Here is a 27,018-nt window from a genome sequence, read left to right as displayed (position 1 = left end):
CTGATTTTAAATGTTAAACCGTTCATTGAACACGTCCTTTTGTGCAATAGACTCTTCATTGAAATAGGCCCTTTTATATGAAAATAATTATTCAGTCTACAGTTTATAGTAATTTATTTATTATGTTTCATTTTTTGTCGTATGGACAAGTAAAAAAGCTGGATATTTATTGTTATAGCTTAAACATTTGCTTAACCAAACCAAACAAGGTCGGGTGGTTATGAAATTACTTGGCTCTAATCCAAAGCTATAAATAAATGATTACGTCTATGTGACTAAATAACAAACACAGTAGGTACGAAGTTCTGATTTTGGCTGTATTTATATATTATATATTACATAAGAATATAGTTAACATTTTCTGTTTGACATAACTCATTACTAATACGTACCAGTAAATGGTTATTAATCATTGATTTAAGTTTTAAAATGTAAACATTCGAATTTCTAATTTACTTCCTGTTCATAATAACGCATTAAATGCATTATCTTATTGCGTTTTGTTGATTCATTAACGTCCTAGCCTTTTATATTGATGCACATATTAGACTAAATTTGACCATTTCATTTTCAAAGGACACTTTGTGAAAAGTACAAATATGGACATAGAAAGCGAAGACGTTGACGAAGACGGTAAGAAATATTTATGAGATTTATCGATTTAAAAAATAACAATGATTCACACAAGGTTTCTTTAAAAATGCATTTCTTTATAAAATCAAGTAATGATCAGAATTTTAGATGTGTCGATTAATATTTTTGTAAAGTTTTGATTTTTTATTTGATTTTTCAGTATTTGATATAGGTTTTAAATTGAAAATGATCGTTATACTTTTTCAACATATTAAAACTTACAATTTTATCAGTGAGTCTTTCATTTCTCATTTAAAAATAGAAAATGTATGTACGTATACTTACTTATACTTACTTATACTGTTTTTGCCGCTCAAAATGGTATTCATATCACATATAACATCATACACTGTATTTACCGATCACTGGGGTATTTGTACAACATATAAAAATTGAATGCGGCTTTTGGGAGAGAGTTTGGAGCATTTGGATTTAAACAGCAAACACAGTGTACAGAGGGTAATTTTAAAACAATTATCTGAACAAAAGAGATGTACGATTCCAATCCCAATTATTATTATTATTATTATTATTATTATTATTATTATTATTATTATTATTATTATTATTCCTATGCAAATATCTGTATGCAAAACAGAAAAGAACAAATTGAGGTTATGATTCAAAATCTGATTTATAATGTGTATGTAATTTACATTTACATTCTTCGCTGATAATTTTATGAAATATACCTAATTGTATGTCAATCTCTTAATCGGGAAAATTGGTCTTACGTTGTAATTATCGATACCTTTTAAATATATATCGTTCTTAAATTGACATTTGAAAATTATTTAGTACTGCATTTTGGCTGATAAGACAATATGTCATCAAATTCATCTTTCCATAGTTAAGATTTACACGGCTTAAACTGTTTACGTTTTATTGTCATTCCTAACATCATTTGTATTGCATTGTTCAATACATTTGTTGTACATAAATAAATCTGGCGTTTTCGTTTTCTTTGCCCTAAAGCTGAATTTTTTTGTGTTAACATATAACGCATGAATCTAAGCTGCATTTAAAAGTAAAAATATCATTAATATAATTGCTATATATTAAAAATATTTATATTATTAATTTTTCGACCTCATATTGGATGTGTAAATCATCGAATGCGAAAAACTATTATCATTTTAAGTTACACAAATCGCTATCCAATTTCAGGCATGATTCATGAGAACGACTTTGACTCGGACAACTCACTTCCGCAAGGTAATTATTTGTATATGAAATGATAAATTCTTCAAGATATGTTTCATGTTTTAGCTTTATCTTGTAGAAATTAACCTTCATACTAACACATAAGGCCGAGTTGTCAGTAACGCGAATTGATGAATTGGGTGTATTTTTGTAATGATTTTATCTTAAATGTTCTTGTTAATTTCAATATCGAGTTTGCAGGTTATAACAATATGTTATTTGATATAGGACCATTACTTGCATTCATTTGGCATGTATAAAACAAATTCTTTTTTGACATTTGAACATTAATGTCTTACACCATTGTATAAACACACATATGCTTAACCTATAAGGTATTATATCTTACTACGCTATTAACAGCTGCACTAGTGGAGGAATATCCAACATCAAACCCATATAGTACAGTCCCAATGTACCTTGAGCCTTTGAACACAGACGAGATAGAAAGAATACCAAGTCCTGAAATTCCTAATTCCTCGGAAATTAGCCACCAGCCGGTCCGTCACCCAACGGATGGTGAGTTGCATATGGGTAGTTAGTCTATGAGGCATACACAATACTATATTTTAATATATTGATTACATTAATAATTGGTGGAATGAAATTGCCCCTTTCAACAAACTTTAAGAACACCCCTCGTAGTAGGGGGTTCAAATGACGTGGCGTTCTTGTGTTACCGACGTCAAATGTCATTTAATTGAAATAACAGTTCTTGCATGTATACATATATATATATATATATATATATATATATATATATATATATATATATATATATATATATATATATATATATATATATATATATATATATATATATAGAAATATATATATATTATATCTATGCTCACTCTAATTAAACCAATCAGCATTCGCTATATCATTGCTCCATTTCTCATAAACACGTCGTCTATTATCATCAGATGTGCCTACACAACTCCGAAAACCACGATTTCCTCAAGACTAAACCACATTTGATGAACAACAAAACATGAGATTGTTTGAATAGGTCAAGTCAACTTAATCTGTATGTTCTAAGGGATATTTTTGCTGTATTTTGAAAGCGAAGGAGTAAAGCCTAATTGATTTCATGGCATTATGATATTTTAATAAAGTTTTGAAAACGTAAATGTTTACAAGCAGAAAATACTTAGATATGTTTTCGTTTTATTGTCATACAAGATGACTCGTGTCTTTCAACATGCTATGAAATACGATGACATTTATAAATGTTTCTGTTTGAAAGAGATTTTTGAAAAGTTTCACAATGCACATTTTTTATGAAACAAATAAGATCAGAATATACATAGGACATTTGTGTAATTCAGCGTATAAGCGTTAATTGTAATCCAATTTTGAGTGGTAATATTTCACGATAACAAACCGCTGCGAGGGAAAAATCAATGTATTGTGATTACCATTATTTAAGGCATTACGCAAGATGACGAGAAAGGGGGAAACTTCTTCATAATTATGTTTTGTTTTTTTTTGCAAAAATGTATTCATATCATATAACCGTATGAAAATGGTGCGTAGACCAATCATATCTATGATTTTATTGTTTATATAATTACCATCGATATCGAGGCTTCAAATTGTCATTACGTTTCAAGACTTTTACAGAATTGATAAAAGGAATGATTTTATAAAAACACTTTATAATTGTATGGATTAATATTACACATTTAAAACAATGTCAGTGAAGAGTACGAATCAAATAGAAAACTATTTTATTTTTAGTATTATGGTTAACAAAGTAGTGGTTACATAAATTTATGTCACAGAAACGGATTTTTGTCTCTTAATGTGCAAAATGCCACTTTGTAAAAAAATCCCTATTACAAATTATAACTCTTTAAAGTAAGTGTGAGTAGAAGACGTCAAAATATTTATAAGTTATTTAGAAATTCGACGTTAATTTAAACGGCCCTTACATTAATGTTTTTCTATTTAATACATTTCTAAAGGATAATACTTCAATCACATTCTTATATTTGTGAAGGTCAGATATTTCAAGTAAACCAACAAACAGCGGAGACGTATGATAGACCTACATATGAAGGAGCTACCAATGACCGTTATGAACAGTCTCAGCCTGCATCTGCTGACGCATTAGGAGTTTCACTCTGCTACAAGTCAGTTGGCATCCAGGAAAGTAGGGCGGGCGGAGACATTGATAACCCGACACAAGCTGGAATCAACGAGACCAATGGCGCAGGTACTTCAAAACAAAGCAGAGTGATTTGATCATTTACAGTAACGGTTGATTTCCGTTTGATAAAACGTTATTTGTTGTCAAACTATTTCTTCACCATTCTGATAATGACATTTGAAACGAAATATTTACTGGGACCATTTCGGCATTGGTTTTGTTATAATCTGCCCTCTACACTAAGATAGATCAACCGGTCGATTTTAATCATTGGATGTTTCAGATCATTTGATTACTTTCGTTTCTTTGGATGGCGCAGAACAGTCCATTGAGTTTTGATATAACATACCTATTGCAAAGCAAGTATTTGATGGTTAGGAAACTGACATGAATGAATAACGAATGTAATTGAAACAAACTTATTACAAATTTCTGGTTTCGTTAAAATTAAATAAAGTGAAAACATAAAGTAACAAATGATGGCAATCTTTTATTTTTGCGATGAAACAGGACCTGACTTCGACCAACGGAAGTGTTCGCACTGCCAACAGCGGAACTACCAAGCCATGCAAGAGCCATGTCGTCACCGTGTATGTGCGAACTGCTGTGTGATATTCATCTTTAAGCCGTGTAACGTATGTGGTCAAATTGTTAAAAACATTTTGGCCATGGATCCAACAGAGTGACAAAGATAATTAAACAAAAATATTAGCAACATGCATTTCTAATGAAACAAAATGAACAAAGCTATTCATGTTATGTTTGCATTGTCTTTAATATCCTCTTAGTCTTACCCTTATTAGTTTTTAATACAGTTATATTAAAACTATTTTCTACATATTTATTATGTTGGTGGCCATGACACTGCCACGAAAAGATTCCCCTTTTGAAAACATAACAATATTTTGGTTTGAATATCTCTGCCAAATTATAATATGAGGCTGAAATATTCTAAAGTAATTGTTAACTACAGTATTCAACATTAAACATTTTATATCAAATGCATAACCTGTTTTAGAAAAAATAATTGCATTCAGTTTTTGCGTTTCAATAGAAAGACGTCAAAAGTGCTTCAAATATGCTTGCAGTCAATGTCAGAAAAGACATAGATGGAACATTTTTAAGACTGTCCATTTTTTTCATTATAATTCAATTTTAGCTATAAATTCAAATTGTCAATGTTATAAATTGTGTAAGATGGAAAATTGATCGGTGAAAGGGAGGCAATCCATTGATTTACATTGCGCAGTTGGGGAAGTGTTATCAACCTTAATGGAAAGTATCGAAAACATGTTTTATCGAAATTAAAATGATTAATAGATTGTTTTAAATTTTAATAGTAATAAACCATATTCCATACTATTGATAGCCTTACATTTTTTCTCTTTTTTTCTGTTTCTTTTTTGTTGAAATGGCTTTCGATTAAAGTGAAGATAAAGTTCAAATTGCCAAACAAATTTCGATTAAACTAATTGTTAAATTAAGAATTTTATTATTCTAAATAAGTGTTGAGCAAGTCTTAGTATATTATGCAAAACAACTTTAAGCAAATTTGCTAATAGCTTTAATTTTATTGTTATCAAGTATCCGATGAAACTAATAAAGCTGTAAACAACATTGTCCTTTTCATAATTAACAATATAATGAATAATAAGTTAAGATGTTGATGACCGTATTTTTCGTATTTGTTCTGAATTTAAATCTTTTTAAGTTGATTTGTACTTAGTAGCATATGGATAAATGTCCGATCCTTACCTTATGTAACATTGTAAATGATTTTTTTTAATTTGGAATAAAAAATGAACTTAATGGAGACAATGTTGTTATCATTGTGGTACATCTTTACTATCAAAGTGTTGTTCTACTATAGTTGGTTTCATATATGTTTTTGTGAGTCCTACTGACAAATTAAACAGCACTTGTTAAAGCAATGGAAATGATTTCAGGACCGATGAGAATGTAAATTTCCGGTCTGTCTCAGTGAAAACGTATTTGGAAATCAAGCGTTGGCAGCAGTCTTTCAGGGTCTTTGTTCACACAAAGAAGGTCTTGACCGTATATACAGCCGGTCTGTTCTACATGGGACAGAAAGTCAGGCTGGGTCCAAACTGTACGCTTATGCAAGGTTTTTCTCTCCTGAAAATTTTGGAAGTACTTATTTCTCTTTGTAGTGCATTCTGCTCCTCTAAGAAAAAAACTTCGTACATTTCGTTTGCTAATCAGAGGTCAATTTACCATTTAAGACGTAAAAAAACATTGTGAACTGTTACAAAACCTGACCTCTAGGTAAGTGACATCGATAATATTGTAATTCCTGATTCACCATTCGTCAAATTTATCGCAACATGCACGTCCGTTTTCTTCTGCATACAATAAAGTATAGCAAAAAGGATCAGAGCAATTTATGTAAAACGACTATACATCCTTCAGTGTTTGTTGCAAAGAAAAAAAAACTGCTTAAAGCGTTGGTTGGCGACGTTGACAGTGTCGTATTAACCATGGCTGAATACTCAAAATAAAGCCGGTCCAATGTGTGCTGATTGTAGTATAACATTATAGTGTCAATCATTGCTGAACACTCAGAATCAAAATGGGTCTAAATTTGGACACATTGTCTGCTTACATCACATTATCGTATCTACCATTGGCGTAACTGAATACTTTGGACGCCCCCAGATTGATATTTATTCCGGAATGTAATTGCATTTTGATTGTTGTAAATATATTCCGTGCCCCAATATCACAAGAAATACACAAGTCAAATTATAATTTCAATTTCACCTCATTTAACCAAAGAACATCAAAAAAGTTATTTAGAATCGTATATGTTTTACCCTTTTGAAAAAAGTATTTTCTCATAGAATGTGATGATAAAAACAGTTTGTCAATAATATGTAGAAAACTATTTTTTATCATACAATGCCATGCAGTAATAACCCAAGAACAATGAGTTGTACTCAATGACTTGTATCGCTCTAGTGTATTTTTTTTTTCAATATTGAACAAAGTTTTTGAACCACATATTCTATTAAGGAATGCACGCTTAGAAAGGGTAAAAACTTTATGTATTTCAATAACGTTTGACTTTATGTTCTGACATTTAAAATTGAGATTGAGATTTGATTTGAGGTTATAATCGGGCCGGAAAGCCATCCCTCAGTTGTACAAACTACACATTAATCGAAAGCATTTCATTCCATACGTTCACTTACTGCTCTTTCGCTTATTAAAGCAGTATTCATTTTCGTATCGAAAAATCGAGTCTGGTATTTGGCAAACATCTGGTTCAAGAAGGCACACGTCGACGGTCCGTGCATGCTGTTTTGAATTGTAAAGGTCCGCTGTATGCGGCGGATGTGCGTTCATAGTCTCCACTTCTAGGCCTTGTAGGCGGCAGAGGTCTACAGCGGCGGAGGTACGTTCATAATAATATTCCGTATAAAACGGAAGTACGTTCATACCGGATGTAAACTTGGTTGGTAATATGCAAATTAGCAAAGCCCGGGCAATGTGAGAATAAAGAAGTTAGTGTATATAAAGACCAGTGGACCCCTTCTGGGTCGAGCATGCTTTTCCCTGAAGGGATCTGTTGGTGTTTGCTTCATTACGCCAGAAAGCTCGGCTATCTGGTGTTTGTTTGTTTGACGTTGCACGTTACAAATGGTAGCAGCGGTGGGATAATGACAACTGCCGGAACGGAGTTGCCTTACCGATGTGTTTCCCAGTCCAAGACTCGGGACGAGTCTTCTCGGAGGGGATGGTAATGTAGCGGTCCGCTGTATGCGGCGGATGTGCGTTCATAGTCTCCACTTCTATGCACTTGCTAGAAAGCTCAGCTGTCCTGTGAGGCATAGTAAGTAAGAACTTTAACAATCTTTAAAGCTCTGCTTTCCTGATGGTTGAAGTGTAATGGTCCCCTGTAGGCGGCAGAGGTCTACAGCGGCGGAGGTACGTTCATAATAATATTCCGTATAAAACGGAAGTACGTTCATACCGGATGTAAACTTGGTTGGTAATATGCAAATTAGCAAAGCCCGGGATATGTGAGAATAGAGAAGTAAGTGTATATAAAGACCAGTTGACCCCTTCTAGGTCGAGCATGCTAGTCCCTGAAGGGATCTATTGGTGTTTGTTTCATTACGCCAGAAAGCTCGGCTATCTGGTGTTTGTTTCATTGGCTCGCACGTTACAGAATTAAAGAATCATATACTGGCTGTATGTATCGCAGACCGAGATCACATGCGAAACATGTATCATTTCGTGGTTCCCTAATTTACTTTATTCCAACATGATTCTTAGACAAATCGTACCGTTTAGGAAATTGATTTCAATACGTATATTTATTTAATGTAAGTGTATTTAATGTTTGAAGCTATATAAAACTTTAACCTGTAGCATAACATCTAGCGTTTGCCGGCTTTTCTTGGTCTGTCGCAGATATCCATGTTTTATACTCTTGACACGCCCTTTCAATTCTTCGTAGCTTGTATCTTTTATATTTTCCTGATGAGATGGAAACTGTTGTTTCAACTATTTGAAATGATGCCATTTACCTGGCTTTCAGACTAAATAGCATCATTTGAAAAAAGAGGAAACAGCCCTGCGGTTTCAATTACATTAGGAAAATATGCTTGATCATATTTGACAATGAATTATCTTTCAAATCAAAACAATATAAATTACAAATCATATGAGGCAAAATATTTATTCCGTAATATGTTACAAATCAATACAATATTTGAAATACTTAGCATATGAGGCAACGTATTTGTGTCGTATAAGTACATTTGCTACTGTAAAAATAACACATGTTTACAGGGATTTCACGATTAAGTGCATGATTCGGCGATTATCAGTTTTGCGCGCCCGTACCGTGATCGTTTAACGGCAGTTAAACGTTTGTACTTGAGTTCATCGTTCGTCTCAAAATCAAATTAAACGATTGTGAAAGCATGTATTAACTACATTAACACAGTGTATTGATCTGCTTGAACATATTAATTGTTTTAATTCTAAAGGGAGGCAGACGCGAAAGCAGATGAGAAAAATATGCTAGTTATTAATAAAAAGTGAGGACTATTAGGGCGGCGTATTTATTTAGCGTTGACATTCAAAAATAAAAACAAAGCAAGCGTATTAACTTGAAAAACAACAACTGTACATACATATTGATATCAATAGTACTTGGTATTTGCTTATTTAAGTAAAAACAGTCGTTCTACTCGTTACTTGTTCAAGCTTATTGAATTGAATTGTGACATTCAAGACATGAACAAACAGATGTCAATAATTCTTACAGAAACATATTTCGGATAGGCGTGTTGCTGAATTTCCAAGCAGAACAATTGAAAATGATCGGAACATGAAATGACAACAAAATGTTGATTGTCTTTTTGGCTTCCTCTCAAATCTATATTCTATAACTTCATTCATCGTGACGGTCATCGTGCAAGACGGAAATAAGAATGCACAACTGGGTTGCAGTTAAACTTTAAAAAAACAATCAACATACAAATATGAACAAGAACATACAGTTTTACAGTTTATTCAGAAATTCATGTACACATACTGTCCATATGTATACATATATATAAGTTGTCAAGAGATCAATGCAATAGTTATAAGTTACAGAACATGTTTGACATCGCATAGAATATAAACTTATACCTTTTGTATACATGTACAGTAAAATCAACACACGGCAATATATGACAGCGAGAGATCAGTGTGAAATAACGTTGATATAGGCTATCACTTGTCATAATAAGAATGATACGTGTTTCTTAAACTTAATACATAATAAACATACATGGCTAATTTTCAATTCATTTTAACATTTAAGGATTGCATTATTTCAACAAATTTTGGTACGTTTGGTCTATTTCGGTAATACTTAGTGGTAAATGACTTTCTTAATTTGTTATACAGAGGATATTCAAGAATAAAATGAAATTCATCTTCCAAAACATCACACAAAATATTTTTTCTATTTTCAAAAGATATTGGTTCAGTTCTGTGCCATCTTCCTGCTTCTGTTTCTAATCTATGAGATGATAATCTTAATTTACAAAGGTCTTTTATATTTTTTTATGTATCAACATTTATTAATAATGTTGCAACACAAAACATTATATGAGTTCTTGCACGTGACGAGTTATGAATTATGAACTCCAGTTTTGGATAAATGTATCATTCTAGATATATTCTATAAATCAAGTCTAGACTTCAACAAATACATAATGGAATCCAGGAGATTGTAACATAGTACATACGGATTTGCCAAGACTGACAATTTGGCTGTTTTTCTATGTAACTTATTTTAAACACCTTTAGTATAGTTTAGTTTAGTTATGATCTTTTAATTAAACAACTTTTAACCAATATCTTATTACAGCACTCTGCTTAACAATATTCTATCAATATCTGCATAGATGCAATTATTCTGAGTTTGAATTTTAACACCTAAGACTTTTTTTTAATGAAATAAATGAAGTCTTTCTAGAACAAGATAATTATTTAGACCCCAAATTTCTGATTCATAATATGAAATTGGAAGAATTAATTTATCGAACAGATCGAATTTATCTTGAATGAAAATTGAAGGAAATTTTATTAAATGTGAATTTAATTGAAAAATTCTTCATCTCATTCTCAGAATCAGCAATGATTACAATATCATCAGCATATAACAACAGAAGTAATTTAAACATACCCATATCAATAACATTTAACCCATTCAACATGTAATGTTCTTCTATGTCATTTCAATACATTGAGAATAAATATGGAGATAATATTTCTCCCTGCCTCACACCTAAGAAACATGTTAAATCTTCATTACTTACTGTATGATTAAGTTTACTCCTTGATTTAACATTTGAATACATATATTTTATAACATTAAAACCTATTTCCTCTAACTCCTAATTTAAAAAAGCTTATACCATATGATATCTCTCACCAAGAAATCGAACGCCTAAGTAAAGTCCACAAAAACTGCATACATTTTCTTTTTATTCTCTTACAAATAATTAATGATACCATGTAGAACAAATATATTATCAACAGTACCCATATTCTGCCTAAAGCCCGATTGAGCCCAAATATTCAACCTATAATTGATCATTTTAGTGAATAATTTACCAAAAGGAATTAATAATGTAAATCCTCTATACTTATAACCACTATTCTTATCACCTTTCATATGTAATGGAACTCTAAAGCCTTCTGACCAAGTCTCTGGAAAATATCCCCTATAAAACAACTAACTAAACAAAGTACAAACCGCCTTCAAAAAACAAATTAATATTAATACCATATTTGAAAAACAACAACACTCATTAAACAAATAATCAGGCCCCGCTGCCTTACCATTCAGTTGCTTGCATGCCGTAACAATTTCAGCAGGGGAAATGATTAATTCATTTCCTTAAACATAAAATTCAATTCCTCCATGTACATATCTATCATGGAAATGTATAATATCTTCACCAGGTTGATAAATATTTGAGCCATTGATGGATTTAAAATACTCCAGTCAATCTTTATTCGACAAACTCAATTTATCTGTTTTATACGGAAGACCTTTGAACATTTGCCAATAAAGTTTAGCATTTTATAATCTAGTATTCTCTAGCTTTTGTGTTTTTGTCTATCATAAATATATATATTTTCTAACAGTATTTTAATACATACTTTTAGCTTCTAGCATATGTTTTTATATTTATATCACATGGGTAATTCCTGTGTACATTCAAATTATTGTTTTAGGTATCTATAATCATCATCAAAATATAAAGCATCATCAGTTTTATCATTACTAGATATATTATTAGTAGTATAGCTTTTTTAAATAATGGTGAACATCTTCTTCAATATTGCAAAAAATCTTCATCTAAATCAGAATTATGTTGTGAATTTTCAATATTTTCAAAGTCCTCCAAGCTTATTTGTTTCAAAATCATCATTCAATGAATTAACACAATGATCATCACTCTATTTGTAGCTATTTGGTAAGCCACTAACATGCGCAATATTCATAGCTTCATTTTAAGGTACATCATTTTCACTCATATAAAATTTTGTTGAACAGTTTAAGGTAAAACTCACAATGCAATAATCAGATAATGTATTGGGATCTAATACCTCAAAGCTTTTCACATTTGAAAACATTTGACATAAACCTAAATCAATGGTGCTTCATCCAAGATAACTAACTAATGTATTTTGCCTATACCAGCATCTTATCCTACGTGGCTGATTCAAAATTCTCAATCCAGACATTTTGTAATGTAATAACAAATTTCCATTTTCATTCAAAATTTGATCTAAGTTGCTTCTTGGTAAAAAAATGTCATGGACATAAATCATCTGGTAAAATATCTTCTAAACAAGAGTGAGTATTGGCATTAAAGTCAAAATCAGGCCTTTTACCAACTCTGGAATCAAATTCCCCACACATTAAAAATGTACATGCGTTGTCATACATAGTATTGACATTAAACACAGTCAGCATGATTATCAATTAAAAAACTTTATTATCAATCAATATTCCTTACAAATACATTGTTACACATAATAAAAAGACACATCAGAATGTCATGATTAATATTCAATAGTTTCCATCTAATTTTATCCATTGTATACAATCACTGGTATTCTTTACAAATGTAACAAACTATTTTAATTTATTATGAATATTAATCATTACACCATCATTATTTCTAGAAGTTTTAACTTTATGTTTTCTAATAAGAATATATGAGTAAAATTAACAACATCATAATTATATAAAACATTTACAAGAGCACTTTTTGTTAAATAATAAAATGTCATAAGTATTAAACTATCATTTCATTTCTTCACAGTAAAGTTTATTATATTGGTCACCTATTCAGCCTTACACATTAAGTAAATACACCTCTATCTCGTTCTTGACCTCACCGCTGTCCTACTTCTCCCTAGCTGGCTTCTGATTGGTCGTTTCTGTACCCTTGCCATGTTTTTCGTTCCCACTGTGTTGCGCGCAGTCTTTTTCTGGGATCCCTTGGACAGTTTCTCGATACCCAAACTATATTTATCACCGCTTACACTACTCAGTCTATTTTTATCGCTTGCTACACTTGCTCGTTTGGGGTTTCGTCGTTCTAGTTAAAGGCGTTAAGGGTGTTAACTGTTCTTCTTATCGGCAATAACTGATTTTGCATGCAATGTTAGGGATATTTCGTTAATCAGGATAGATTTAATTGGATAACGGTCAGTTTTCTCAACAGGCAAATCCTTGTTTATACTTGTCTAACGTTCGCTACGTTGTCCACATGTACATTATTTGACCCACTTTCGTTGTTTACATCTGAGTGGGCTAGTCTGTATTGATTTTCAACGACCGCCTTTTCTGCGAAAACGACACTTTCTTCATCGTCTACAACATTTTAATTGGAATACATCTTTGATTTGCTCTCTTAACTTGATACTTTGCTGTACACTCCTCCATCCGATTTGTGCTAAATAGTTCGAACCAGCCCGAAAATTCGTTCTTCGCACAATGAATAGCCATGCTGGATAGCGAACTTTTCTCCGGTTATATCTTGCTTCCCATGCTTGTGCTGACTTGTATAGTGCCGATCGTGCGTTCAATATCTCCTTCGGATATTGTCTATCTATAACAAACCTGCTGTTTTACGGTTAATAGGATCTTCTCATAATGATTTCGGTGTTCTCATAGTCTCTTAACCGTGCTGTCAGGGGTGGTTTCATATCACCAACATCCCGATTTATGTTCGCTGATGTCCTGCCCAGTCTGTGTGCTAATTCAATACTTATATTTTCACAATCTAAGTCCAATTAAATCTCAAAGAAACCAAGTAAAAGGCTTTTATCGCCATACTAATATGACAGTTATTCTGTAATGCCGTAGAAAATCAGGTTGTTCCTCATTTTTCTGGCTTCACTATCATTAGACCTATAACTGAGGGGTTTTGTTCATGACAATTGCTTATCGCACATCTATTCAAGCTATTCAATACGCGATTCGAGCTCACTGCGATGTTTGTAAACATTCTGTACATCGTTTCTGCATGCATGCTGCTTGCCCTCGACATCGGTTATTTTGTTCATATTCAAATGTTCATATATGCTATTTAATTTCTCATCAGTAGATAAATGTGCAAAGCTATCAATATTGCTTCTATTTCGATTTCGAAACGGGACTTCCTCGCGTTCGGCATGATTTTAGATATTGCCAATATTTCTGAATCCTGTCATAAATGTGTATCATTGAAACAGTTTCAAATAGCTTCAATGAAGAATCGACTAAAGTAATATATGTTTCTTTCCTTCGGACATGAACCTGAACCACAAACATGGATTCATTTGAAATGATCGAAGTATACAGTGAAACGTGTTTTGTTGACAACGAATGACAGTCCACGTTAAACTGAAACTCATGCTGAAATAAAATCCCACTGATAAATCACATGCAATTGTACGATGTCGCTAATCGAATCGCCCTCTGTACACAACGGTAATAGCGCGTAGTATATCGGGGGTATCTGATGATAAGTGTATACATGCATTCACCTGATTGTATATGAAAATCTTAATCTCAATTAGTTTGTTACATGTACATTATTTAAAGCCAATGTTATTTTCACGTTTCTCTTTTTGAAAATGAGTTTGTTACTCGTACATTATTTAAAGCCAATGTTATTTTTACGTTTTTCTGTTTGAAAGCTACTAATATCAAATTCACAGTTTTCATATAGCATATGTTCAACTTGTGATTGGTATGAATAATGATTTCTATTTAAGTAATGATACATATCATTAACAAAAATAACATTGGTTTTAAACAAATCAAGACTGTGTGTTTTTATAGTTAAATTGCACATTGCATCTAATATCGATATATATCGATATAAGAGATACAACCAAAATACGATACAATGTGTAGTATACAGAGTAGCCTCCCTTTTAAAGCTATCACGAATAACTGGTCATAAAACTCTTTAACCTATATATCAAATTGTTATCTTTTTCGCCCACATTACGAATATTATGAAATACATAGGTCACTTCAATGTCGGAATATGGAAAACATTTCATGGACAATTGTTTGTGGTATTCTTATTGTGTTGATTTGGAAAGGAGTCTTCTCAGTCTTTAAATATGTCCGGATGTGTAGAAAACTTCGGAAAGTTCCACAACAACCCTCGCATTGGCTGCTTGGGCATTTAAACAGGGTATGCTTTTACTTTTACTTGTCAATTTAAATTGAATCTGTACACCAACCTTTTATGCAAAATTACAAAGAGTTTTCGTATACATATAATGAACCAGGGCGCTAACTGGCATTGTCTTAACATACACGCACTTAAAGGGACTTTCTCATAAATTGGCAAATTATGAATAACCATTATTGTGGAAAGGCTTTACTTCGTCGTTAGTTGTAGTAATATAAGTAACCAAAATATCTTAATTTTGCAGAGACTCGTTATCTATGTTCTATTTTGTCTTTCAAGTGGTCGACTTTAAATTGCTTTGTGAACGCGATATGGATAAAAAAGCCGCGCACTCGACAATTTTGTAATACTTTCACTTTCACTTGACAATATTGCAGTTGCTCGCGCTTAATTTGAAACGGGTTTCTCGATAAGTGCTGATTAGAGTTGATTGAACAGTGGTTTATTTGGCCAAGATTTACATTTTTGTGAAGTAATGTAAACAATTACTCTTATTTTAAGAATTTCAATGTGAGCAAGATACATAATTAATTTCAATGCCTTTCTGTGAAAGAGGCCCTTAGAGGGGCTATCAACATATCAAATATATATTTTTGCACGGCACAAACTTTTCAAGACTGCAGCTAACCTATTGTATCGGCAAACAACATTTAATGATATGAATTATATGTTAAATCGAACTAATTGTTTCATGTACATTTAACACTTCATCGTGAAATCGTTTCACATGATTCAGTTTAAGAGCTCCAAGGATTATGCTAAGTATGGAATGGAAATGTACAAAACCGGCTGTAAACTGTTCTGTGTCTGGCTGGGGCCGTATCCGGTACTTTGTGTCAATCATCCAGACACGTTCAAACAGCTGATTGGTCAGGAGCACAGGAAGGCTAGAGGGAGGCTTGATGGATATAATTTCTTGCAAGATTGGATGGGTAAATGTTAAATTCATCGAATACATACAGGACACATTTTATTATATGCTTTCCGGTTGATAGAATTTTATCAGTGCAACCAGATTTATATAAGACTGTTTCAAACAGTGTAAATATCAAATTGATATTCTTATTGTTTTAAAATATGAGCCCACCCTCAGTTCCTAATGGTATATAAACAGTTATTCTATGTTTCATTTTGTTCTATTTGTTTTCTAAATATAAATTTTATCTTGATATTTTATGTAAGTTATTTTATCATAACAATGTTATGTTGCAAACTTCAAGCAAACTGGCTTACTACCTTCGAAGTCGCTCAATATAGTCGAAACAAATGTTCTTAAGAACTTCTGTTTGGTTGTATATATTGACGCCAAAGAATAAATCTAAAATACATCGCATGGCTTTATGTTACCCTTTTAAGGGCGAAAACATGTTTGTGTTAAAAATAACTCCTGTTATATTGCGTGTTATATAACTCGTGTTATAATGCCAGTCAATTATTGAAATACCCTGTAATATTATGTGTGGTTATGACATTCATTTCAAAAAGCTGCATTGACTCAGGAATAACTCATTAACACATAAATCAAAACCAGTCTCGTCGAACAATCTAACCATTCGGACACTTGTCATCTCGCTGATTAACCACGGTCAAGTATCTTTTTAAAGGATACTTCTTGTTATGATTTTCACAATCCTAATTTCGATTTTTATCAACATTCTTGCTGTTGAAATAATCATATGGACAACTTTTTATACGAATGCAGAAATAATAATTTCTTTGCCTCTCTGTGCAATAAATTTCGACTCCATTTATGGCCGCTTCATAGGTTGAAAGTTTAATATTGTATTTTAACAAAGTCAAAGTAGGTTGTTTATTCGCTACTGATTAAGGGCAAGTCCGCTATGTTATAAATATTAAGTTATTTAACAGCTGTTCGATGCAGGTAAATGACCTCATTTCACTATCTGTGCTCAGCTGGATGTGAACATTTACTTTCAACTGTAACGTCAAACACAAACCACCCAGATAAATGACAGGGTTTGCTACATATGGTAATGTTTGGATACTTTTTGCAGGGGTAAATATGGTGGGGTTAGAGTCTCCTTTTGACTTTCTTTATATCACTTTTGGGGATTTGAGGTGGTCAGGCTATACTGCAACCATTCTAGGGTGCGGGCACAGGGGCAGGTCGCGTTGTTTTGACACACCACGCCCCCGTCCGTTACAGTTGAAACAAACAAATAAAACAAAAAAACGGAAGGACGGGGGCATGGTTTGTCAAAACAACGCGACCTGCCCCTGTGGGTGCGGGCAGACATTTACAATTCAACAATAAATACGGCGTAAATAAAATGCATAAATTCGATCATAGTATTACTTCTTTCCATATGAGCGATTGCCAACACGAATAACATAATAATATAAAGTCACTTCAGGATCTTCACCCTTGCTATGTGGCATATTATGAAGTGTGATTTTCTATCATTAGGCGAGGGACTGCTGATCAGCGATGGCCGGAAGTGGGAGAGAAGCCGCAAGTTGCTCACACCCGCATTCCACTTTAGCATTCTGACAGGATACGTTGATATAATGAACAAAGTTTCGAATGACTTCCAGGTGTGTGGCTATGCTACTGATATATATTTTTGGATAAAAAACTTGAAAACAGTAAATGGACGAGCGCATTTCTGAAAGTTGTCTCTGATGCAGACGGCGTTATTTATTTGGGTTTAAAAAGATAGTTCATTATTTCATGCAATAATTGTTAAAAAATACTTCATTTGATATAGGAAACCCTTTCATTAATCCTTTCTAACCCATTCTGTAAACAGAGCGACCCGACTGAAACCGGAAACATTTTTCAAATGACGTAAAAATAACGCAGAAAAAATCAAGCACTTGAAATCACTTTAAAAGGTAAAATTGAAATACTTATGACAGTATTTAAAATATAATAAATTTCTTAAATGTTGATAACGGGTCTACGTGACCAGCTGACACAATAAAAACCATAACAAGATCAATATTTTTCATGTATATTGTTATGCGATGAATTCCGAACATATCCGAAGATGTTGCGTCCATCGATTGATTAACGCAATTGCCAAAAGGCAGTTCATTTAAGGAATTGAAGTTGAGGTGTGTTATAAATGATTAAACGGCTTAATTATTTAAACAATGCTTGTAAGTGGAGGTATTCTAAATAAATCTTGTTATAATAAAGAAGCAAAAACTTCAAAGGCACACGCATTTTTGTAATCTTGATAAATATTGAAACCCCCATAAGACATAAAACTTGTCTTTTTATTTTGTATGTTGGTCCTTTACCTATTGCATTTCTTTAATTTAAGAGCTAATGCCGTCAGTTTCACCGTTTAAAAAAGTTCCTTCCTGCATAAACGTTCAAAACAGTTTAACAAATTTTATCGATTTCGATTTAACCAATACATTTAGCTTATAACCGTATGGACCCTTTTCTGAGATACCTGGCTGATTTGTGAAGACATCATAAAAAGAAGATAGTTCACAGGAGTGCCCCTAATCTGGCCTTGTCAGACAGATAGCTTCTTTAAGCTTATCCGCTTAAATGAAACAATTGCCGTACACAAATGTGACAACATTGCCAACAATCAATATAATGTAAGTCGATCCTTGTATTAGCAAAAGGAACCCCATTACAACTGTCACCAAAGCATTGCCTTTTTCACCGAGATTTATATGCATTCGAATGAAACAATGACATTCCAAACAACAATAAACAATACTTGACAGACACAAAAATCTTATGACTTTAAAGCATACTTGAAACTACGGTCGCTTTTTAATTTAACGTGGTTCAATCGAAAGTGTGAAGAACAGTAAAATTCTGATGAGGTATAGAATACAGGAGTTATGCAAATACTTAAAATATTTTTATCAGGAAAAGGTGATAGAAAATATGTCGGCTAGTACATCGGTAGACATTTATCCGTTGGTGTCCCGGACGACATTGGATGCCATGATGAAATGTTCTCTATCATTTGATGGTTCGATGCAAGCAAAAGAGTATGTATCATAATTGTCCATGTAAGGTTTGGTCTGACGTAATGCGTTAATTTGCAAAACTGCCCCTTTCTGCAAATAGTCAAATAGCTTTCAGGTGCAGTCGAACATGAGTACCAATAATCGTTTTCTAGCTTTTTCTGTATAGTTCATCAACTGTGGCAAATAAAAACGGTATGACTACATTTATCTAACATAACTTATTTTTTATGTTTTCACCATTTTTTCGTGTAGTTTTATATGTTTTACAAATGTTCCGGTTCATTCTGAAAAAATGTATCCAAAATTATACATGAAATATATTTTTAGGAATGAAGAGTATGTCAAGGCGGTGCAACGGATGGGTGATTTAATCGTGAACCGTTCTTTGTAAGTTAGGTAGTAGATAGTAACACGTATCCAAAAAATCAACAAATCAAAATTCACGTTCTGATAAGATACAATGAATTCAAACGACCCCCTTATCATAAACTAAAATTGACGTTACGTTCACATACAGTTTGACGCACCTTCATATACAAAAATCTATGATAATTTCATTTAAGGTCCTTTTCATGCTTTTAACAAAACCAAATCAAAAAGAAAACAAATATATGTATTTCTCAGTGTATGATCGCCATATATTTATCACCTGGTGAACTCAAATTGAATATTTATCGCCCACGTTGCTAAGCAACTCGTAAAATATAGATTCTTTGTGCTCACTCGATAAAATATATTACGGTCTAAGATTGAAACAAATTTAAATCCTCAATGTTTTTTGTATATATATTCCTTTTTTATATTTTAGAACCCCGTATATTCCACACTGGCTTTACTACCTAACGTCAGAAGGCCGAGAATGGAAGAAACTAATCAATGTGATGCACGGATTTACAAAGAAAATCATTGACGCGAGGCAAAAGTCACTGGAAAGTCGATTTCCTATTAAATACAACCCAGTCTTTTGAAACAAATATTAAATTATTAATAAGATAACCTTTAATGCAGAGCTAAATGGTTTTGACGGCTACGATATTAGTATGGGTATAATTTCTGTATCTTGATAGTCAGTTTACTTTTCTAAACACTCCAGAGAGAGCACCCGTTGGAGGTTGGTCATTCGAACGGGAAGAGGCGACTGGACTTCTTGGACATTCTGCCAAGGATGAGCAGGGCCGTGGACTGGACAGGCAGGAAATACAGGACGAAGTCGATACATTCACATTTGAAGGTTGGCGTATTAAAGCAGTTGCAGCACATGAACGATACCGCTCTTGTGTAAAAGTATTTTTGAAACATAATCACATAGCTAAATTTATGTATATGATAAAATCTCGATAAAGCATAATCTTTTGTGTGTTTCCATTTCGCAATGTTGCAAACCAGTGAAGCCACCAGGTGGTTAATGATTAGAGTTAATAAAGCTTATGTTAAAAATACTCGGTATTTCAGGTCACGATACCACAGCGTCTGCTCTAGCTTGGGGTTTATATGCCCTAGGACAGTACCCTGATATACAAGAGAAAGTGTATGAAGACGCCAAGAGCGTTCTAGGATCGAAAGAACATGTCGACTCGTTAGTATAAGAGGATCATATTTAAAATAATGTATGCAAATAGTTTAGCAATTTAATATGTTACTAACTGGTCAGAAATCTAGGTTCAGAGAAATATGTAAGGAGTTCAATGTTCTTAAAATAGAGTTTGGAGAAATTTTATAACAGCTTTGTTTCGTTAACGTTTTTAAATAGTGATTTTGATGATAATACAAAGCATATAATATACCCGTTTTATTTTCCAAAACTTAAAGGAATATAAAACATGACTAAATGAATGATGTTTGCTTAAAAACACAGACAACTGACAAAAGGTGGTGAAAATAAAAGCAATCGCATTAATTGAAAATGCCATTTATTTGTTTAATTGACGGTGCTTCATTTCGTAACACAATGTGAAACCATTCAACAAATGACTTTACAAAATATTAAAGTCGTTTTTGTTGATACCAAATTAGTTTTGGTTTCAAGGGTTTCGGGGGTTTGGAAACCTGCTTCGAAAGTTTTTCTTGAAGTAACACATGCATGGTTTGTGTACAGCTTCAACAACATGATGAAACTTCTGCATGTAGCCAATATTTCTGATTTTGTTTTTCAAACAATAATACCGCAGATAGTCGACTTCATGTGTTAACTATATGTTTTTTTCAACACACGTGTTTGATCAGTGTCCGCCATGTTGTTTTTCCATAGTTTTCGGATGAAATGAACCGACCAAACCGCCTCCGTAAAGAGTTCCATAGTTAAAAAAAACAGTTTCGGTTTTCGTAAAACAACCAATAAAACTGTTTTTTTTTTATTTCATTTAAAACTGTCACAACAAAGACACAGTTGAAACAAATTTAAAATTAAAACTAGTTTAAAATCAACAAAAACGCCTAAATAAGGAAAGAAAAGCTTTCCAATAGTTTAAAAAATGGTCACACACTAATCATTAATTTGTACCGTTATATAACAACATGACTTCTAGCTTCAAACCTCTTGTGCAAAACACACAAAAAGAATATACATCAACATTTCAATTGGTAAACTTTTAAAAATGATACAACGTAAAACAGAATTATTAAAAGGATCGGGAAGGGTGAAATTTCGAAAGATATTCGATTATAAAAATGTACACTCGCGATGCCAGATTTCTTTATGTGTGAAATCAGCATCATGCTTAGTTGCCTTCATCCCAGAACCCCTTATTACTAATCAGTTTTGGAAACGCATAAATGCATTTATTAATTCATTCTTTTTATTTATTTTTTAATAAATATAAGGGTCAGAATTGATTCATTAAGAGCGTTTAAGGAAGCTGATAGATCGAGTGCAGGGGCTTAAAAGTTCATAGAATCACTTGAGAAAAATCCAAAATGTTACCAATGGTCGGATGCTGGGATTGTAGATCCCACCAATACAGGTAAACGATCAGATTGAAATGCGTCCCGTATTTGTAATCAAAATCAATACTGTTTATTATGCAAAACGCGTCTCGTGTGGGATGGAGCCAATGATTGATACAATGTTTTACCATCTTTTTAGCATATTTCTAAACTGCTTTATTTTGTTATACGCTTTTCCTGATAAATTCATACAACAAACTATGAATAAACCCACCCACTCATCTGAACATCGAATGTCAACAACGAAGCATCTTCGAAACAATTGTTCGGCTATTGTTATTCCAGCATTTAAACAATGATGATTCAACTGGATTTAACTCAAACGGACTTGAAATCTTCTTTTTCCCTTCATGACCGGCGCAATTGAAGTATTAAATGCTTTACTACGCCACTCTTGAAAATAATTCTATTCGATAAATTGAATAAGCTCAGAAATAAACATGTATTCTCTATATGTTTACGGTATATGCATAATAATGTGTGTAAACATATATATTAGATTTATCTGTTGGTTATCTTTTGTTACAGTGGGGATCTACATGCCTTCAAATATATCCCTATGTACATCAAGGAAGTTCTGCGCTACTACACCCCAGTCCCAGTCATAAGCAGGAAGAGCCCAAATACTATCGTGCTGGACGGATTGGAGATACCACCCGGTTCTAGAGTGGATGTACACATCTACGTAATGCACCATAACCCTGCAATTTGGAAAAACCCTGAGGTATGACGAACCCTGGATATATCATTAACAGTGTCAGTTAATTAATGGGTTAATCTTATAAACGTTGGTTAACTGTTTTTCATTTGATGACTTTGGAAGTATGTTTTCTGTGCGTGTAAATGTCCGATCAGTCGTTATTTTCATCGCAGTTGCATTTGCCCTTCGCCGTATGTTTTATTTCTTGACTTTTGTGATTAAACAAAAGGTACCCTAGCTTCGGAAAAAGAAAGCGTTTATCAAAACTCAAAGCTTTTACGATTTGACGTTGGTTTTATTGAGCAAGCACGACTACATTGTCTTCAAATATGTGACATTTCAGGAGTTCCGCCCAGAGAGGTTTAGCGACAAACAGAAAGAAGAGCATGACGTGTTCGGTTTTGTACCTTTCTCCGCCGGATCCAGGTAGGTCATTTTTTCAATATCATAAGTTTATTGTATATGACATGAACTGCCTAGCAAGTATGTAGGCAAGGTTTTTGGTAGATTTTAACTTTGCATTTGTAATTAAACATGCACGTACAACTGTTGACAGGATGATTTCGTCAGGCGTTGTTTTACATTTGCACTTGTGGTCTTCGTGCATTATATAAGTAAAAGTGTATTCGTGTTTTTCGCCCATTGTATGAGTGAACGTGTCTTTGTGCGTTTTGCTCTTTGTGCACTATTTCACTCTCCGCTCATTGTACTAGTAAGGGTGACTTTGTGCTCTTCTCTCACAATACTAGTAAGGTTGACTTTCTGCTCTTCGCTTATTATACTAGTAAGGTGGACTTTCCGCTCTTCGCTCATTATACTAGTAAGGTTGACTTTGAGTTCCTTGCTTATTACACCGTAAGGTTGACTTAGTGCCCTTTGCTCATAATACAAGTGAGGTTGACTTTGTGTTCTTTGCTTATTATACTAGTAAGGTTGACTTTGAGTTCCTTGCTTATTACACCGTAAGGTTGACTTAGTGCCCTTCGCTCATAATACTAGTAAGGTTGGCTTTGAGTTCCTTGCTTATTACACCGTAAGGGTGACTTTGTGCACTTCGCTCATTATACAAGCAAGGTTGACTTTGTGCACTTCGCTCATTATACTAGTAAGGTTGACTTTGTGTTCTTTGCTTATTATACTAGTAAGGTTGACTTTGAGTTCTTTGCTTATTACACAGTAAGGATGACTTTGTGCACTTCGCTCATTATACAAGTAAGGTTGACTTTGTGCACTTCGCTCATTATACTAGTATGGTTGACTTTGAGTTCTTTGCTTATTACACAGTAAGGTTGACTTTCAGGTATTTCTATTAATAAAGGTATCCTTGTGCGCTCTTTGCTCATTCTGTTAGAAAGTGTGTCGCTGTGTAATTTATTATAGATATAAAGGTTGATAAATGGAGTAAAATATTATAAATGCACGTATCTGCTTGTACTCATGCCATCGTATTCAATTATCAGAAAGCAATCAAACAATATGAAGAATGAATGATCGAGAAATATTCATTTTAAAAACTGTATGCCCTATTTATTTGTACATGTAGTACTATCTCAGTATTTATATAAAAGAAGGGGCTTCTTTCTATATTTCTTAATTGGAACGTTTTGAATAAAACTAATACTCAATTTATTTTATTTCAGAAATTGTATTGGTCAAGTTTTTGCCTTGAACGAACTTAAGATTTCTCTTGCTAAGTTTGTCAATAGGTAAGAACAATCTTTCTTTCAGTACAACGTTTAACCGCTAATATGCTCGTGGTAGAAAGGTCCCTTAATACGAAAGGAATCAGCAAAAACCCTTTTTATAGGCACAGTGCAATGGGCGAAACGACATTGAATTAGAGACACATACGTATAAACACCACACACACTAATACAAACACCACAAACGCAGCGAAATAGCTTCACGGATGCAAGGTGGGATTACCGACTTGAAACGGTCAGTAAAACACGAGTTCACTCAAGCAGGTGTTTACCTGGGGCTTAAACTGTTTTGTATGACCACCAGCTCACACGTCTCTCAACACTTATCAATGATTACAAATAAGAAATATAAGCTTCATCATAGCTATTCAAAGCATGTTAAAGGAAATGTCCACGTATTATAAAGTCGGACATAGAACAAATTATTCCGTGTGAAATGTGAAGAATATGCTTGACACAATGATAAAAGATCATTAATAGGGTTGTATCGTTAATGTTTTTTAAACTGCTATCAAAAATGTTCTTTATTCCAAAATAAAAACAAAAACAAAAAAACAACGCGATTACAAACCTGTTGAATTAAGTGTTTGGTAGTTGCTGATGTTTGTTCATTTATAAAGTTCGTAAAATAACTCAATTTCACCAAATTTTAACAAAATATCGTCCCAAACATAAAACTCGTGAATAAATCTTTTTAAAGGTTATGTAGATATTGAAAATGAAATCAGATGGTGTAGATGTGGCACTGAAAGATGCACAGTAAATTGAAATTATCGCCTGAGACCATCGCACACAATCATCAACATCACATTCTATCTTCCGTAGCTTATCTTTGCTTTTATGTTTAAGGTTTGAGGTTCGACCGGATCCAGGTCATAAGCCGGATATGTTGTGGGATATGATCACTCGGTCCACGACTGGACTTAAAGTGTGTCTGAAGGAAAGGTCCAACATAACATCGGACACAAACGCTAGAACTTAAGAGAACTTTAACACATGTATATTCTGATACGGTATACACTGCCGGAACAATGATTTGCTTGTCTTACGATTAATATACAGAAATATATAGATAAAGATATATTGACAAAAATAATCTCTTAGTTCATACTAGTTAAGTCAAGAAGACAAACTAAGTATTAAGAACAAATGACTCTGATAATAACATAATAATACAATAAAAACTACGGAACAAGCCAAGTAGTCGAAAAAAAAAAAAGACAACCTGTTTTTAGAGGAACAAGGCAGGGGCCCAAATGACAGTGAACAAAATGCACTACACACACAAATAATAACACCACACATACATCACACTCATTTGTCAGTGTTAGCATGCATTTGTCAATGTAAGCATGCATTTGTCAGTGTTAGCATGCATTTGTCAGTGTAAGAATGCATTTGTCAGTGTAAGCATGCATTTGTCAGCGTTAGCATGTATTTGTCAGTGTAAGCATGCATTTGTCAACGTTAGCATGCATTTGCCAATGTAAACATGCATTTGTCAGTGTTAACATGCATTTGTCAGTGTTAACATGCATTTGTCAGTGTAAGCATGCATTTGTCAGTGTAAGCATGCATTTGTCAGTGTTAGCATGCATTTGTCAGTGTAAGCATGCATTTGTCAGTGTTAGCATGCATTTTTCAGCGTTAGCATGCATTTGACAGTGTAACCATGCATTTGTCAGCGTTATCATGCATTTGTCAGTGTAAACATGCATTTGTCAGCGTTAGCATGCATTTGTCAGTGTTAGCATGCATTTGTCAGTGAAATCATGCATTCGTCAGTGTTATCATGCATTTGTCAGCGTTAGCATGCATTTGTCATTGTAAGCATGCATTTTTCAGTGTTAGCATGCATTTGTCAGTGTAAACATGCATTTGTCAGTGTTAGCATGCATTTGTCAGTGTTTGCATGCGTTTGATAAGAAGCAAACCAGTTTTTCGAAATTTTACTTTCTCCTTCGAAAAAGGTCTTAATAAATTAACTTAAACGTCAATCTGAAAAGTGAGCCCCCTACCAAATCCGGGGCATTGATCAGATTTCTTAATCGCCCTCTGGTGAATGTTATCATCAACCAGGTATCAGATTAATCAATAATCATGGCCGTTGCAATCCATTTCTTTGACAACCAGCACTAGCAATAAGCCAGTAGACAAAAAGGAGGAAATCTGGCAACCTGCTGTGACACCAGGGTAATAAACAGCAGATGCATCAGTGAATTAACAAACCAGACATTTCTTAAGCAATGCCTTAAAGTCAATCATATCCTTACTAAATATCGACCATGTGTCCTAACAGTGTCATACAAAAGAACATCATAATGGGTGCATCAAAGTGCCACTCCGATAACTCAGACGTATAGCGTTCGCTTCGAGTGCTGAAGATTTGGGGTTCAAACCGAAAATTGTTAAAGTATGGTACCAGTAGCTTTTTGCCTAGCGCTAATCATTAATTGGTTAGTTCTGGGAGTACTCAGT

General features: G+C 33.3%; 3 protein-coding genes across 5 annotated transcripts; all 3 read left to right on the top strand.

Moving 5' to 3' along the window:
- The first annotated feature begins 264 nt into the window (after positions 1–264).
- LOC128238711 (uncharacterized) lies at positions 265–5,800 on the top strand. 3 transcript variants are annotated; one of them, XM_052954883.1, is made up of 6 exons: positions 265–295; positions 577–633; positions 1,801–1,848; positions 2,200–2,355; positions 3,842–4,057; positions 4,502–5,800. In XM_052954883.1, exons 2-6 carry the CDS (start codon positions 600–602, stop codon positions 4,675–4,677), a joined length of 630 nt encoding a protein of 209 aa, XP_052810843.1. In that variant the 5' UTR covers positions 265–295; positions 577–599; the 3' UTR covers positions 4,678–5,800. The 3 variants fall into 3 exon arrangements, with proteins under 3 accessions (XP_052810843.1, XP_052810844.1, XP_052810845.1); XM_052954884.1 differs by having other exon boundaries at positions 273–291; XM_052954885.1 differs by lacking the exon at positions 265–295 and adding an exon at positions 306–317.
- Positions 5,801–15,091: 9,291 nt separating this feature from the next.
- LOC128238710 (cytochrome P450 4F6-like) lies at positions 15,092–20,346 on the top strand. The gene is made up of 6 exons (XM_052954882.1): positions 15,092–15,231; positions 15,968–16,163; positions 17,660–17,787; positions 19,091–19,215; positions 19,522–19,581; positions 20,003–20,346. Exons 1-6 carry the CDS (start codon positions 15,166–15,168, stop codon positions 20,160–20,162), a joined length of 735 nt encoding a protein of 244 aa, XP_052810842.1. The 5' UTR covers positions 15,092–15,165; the 3' UTR covers positions 20,163–20,346.
- Positions 20,235–25,522, top strand: LOC128237734 (cytochrome P450 4A2-like). Its single transcript, XM_052953316.1, has 7 exons — positions 20,235–20,238; positions 20,288–20,425; positions 20,647–20,770; positions 22,666–22,861; positions 23,181–23,263; positions 24,478–24,543; positions 25,390–25,522. The coding sequence occupies exons 1-7, from the start codon at positions 20,235–20,237 to the stop codon at positions 25,520–25,522; spliced, it is 744 nt and encodes a 247-aa protein (XP_052809276.1).
- Positions 25,523–27,018: the final 1,496 nt, after the last annotated feature.

This window comes from Mya arenaria, chromosome 6 (genome assembly GCF_026914265.1).
Source record: "Mya arenaria isolate MELC-2E11 chromosome 6, ASM2691426v1".
NCBI classification, from domain to species: Eukaryota; Metazoa; Mollusca; class Bivalvia; order Myida; family Myidae; genus Mya; species Mya arenaria.
Note: the sequence above shows the minus strand (reverse complement) of the source record. Positions and strands in the feature narration are given on the sequence as shown.

Coding starts and splice junctions, on each gene's coding strand:
- LOC128238711 (XM_052954883.1), top strand. CDS start 600: ATGGACATAGAAAGCGAAGACGTTGACGAAGACG. Junction 1,849..2,199: donor GGACAACTCACTTCCGCAAG/GTAATTATTTGT, acceptor CGCTATTAACAG/CTGCACTAGTGGAGGAATAT. Junction 4,058..4,501: donor CAACGAGACCAATGGCGCAG/GTACTTCAAAAC, acceptor GCGATGAAACAG/GACCTGACTTCGACCAACGG.
- LOC128238710 (XM_052954882.1), top strand. CDS start 15,166: ATGTGTAGAAAACTTCGGAAAGTTCCACAACAACCCTCGCATTGGCTG. Junction 15,232..15,967: donor TGCTTGGGCATTTAAACAGG/GTATGCTTTTAC, acceptor CACATGATTCAG/TTTAAGAGCTCCAAGGATTA. Junction 19,216..19,521: donor GGTTCGATGCAAGCAAAAGA/GTATGTATCATA, acceptor ATATATTTTTAG/GAATGAAGAGTATGTCAAGG.
- LOC128237734 (XM_052953316.1), top strand. Junction 20,771..22,665: donor TCGAAAGAACATGTCGACTC/GTTAGTATAAGA, acceptor CTTTTGTTACAG/TGGGGATCTACATGCCTTCA. Junction 24,544..25,389: donor CTTGCTAAGTTTGTCAATAG/GTAAGAACAATC, acceptor TTTATGTTTAAG/GTTTGAGGTTCGACCGGATC.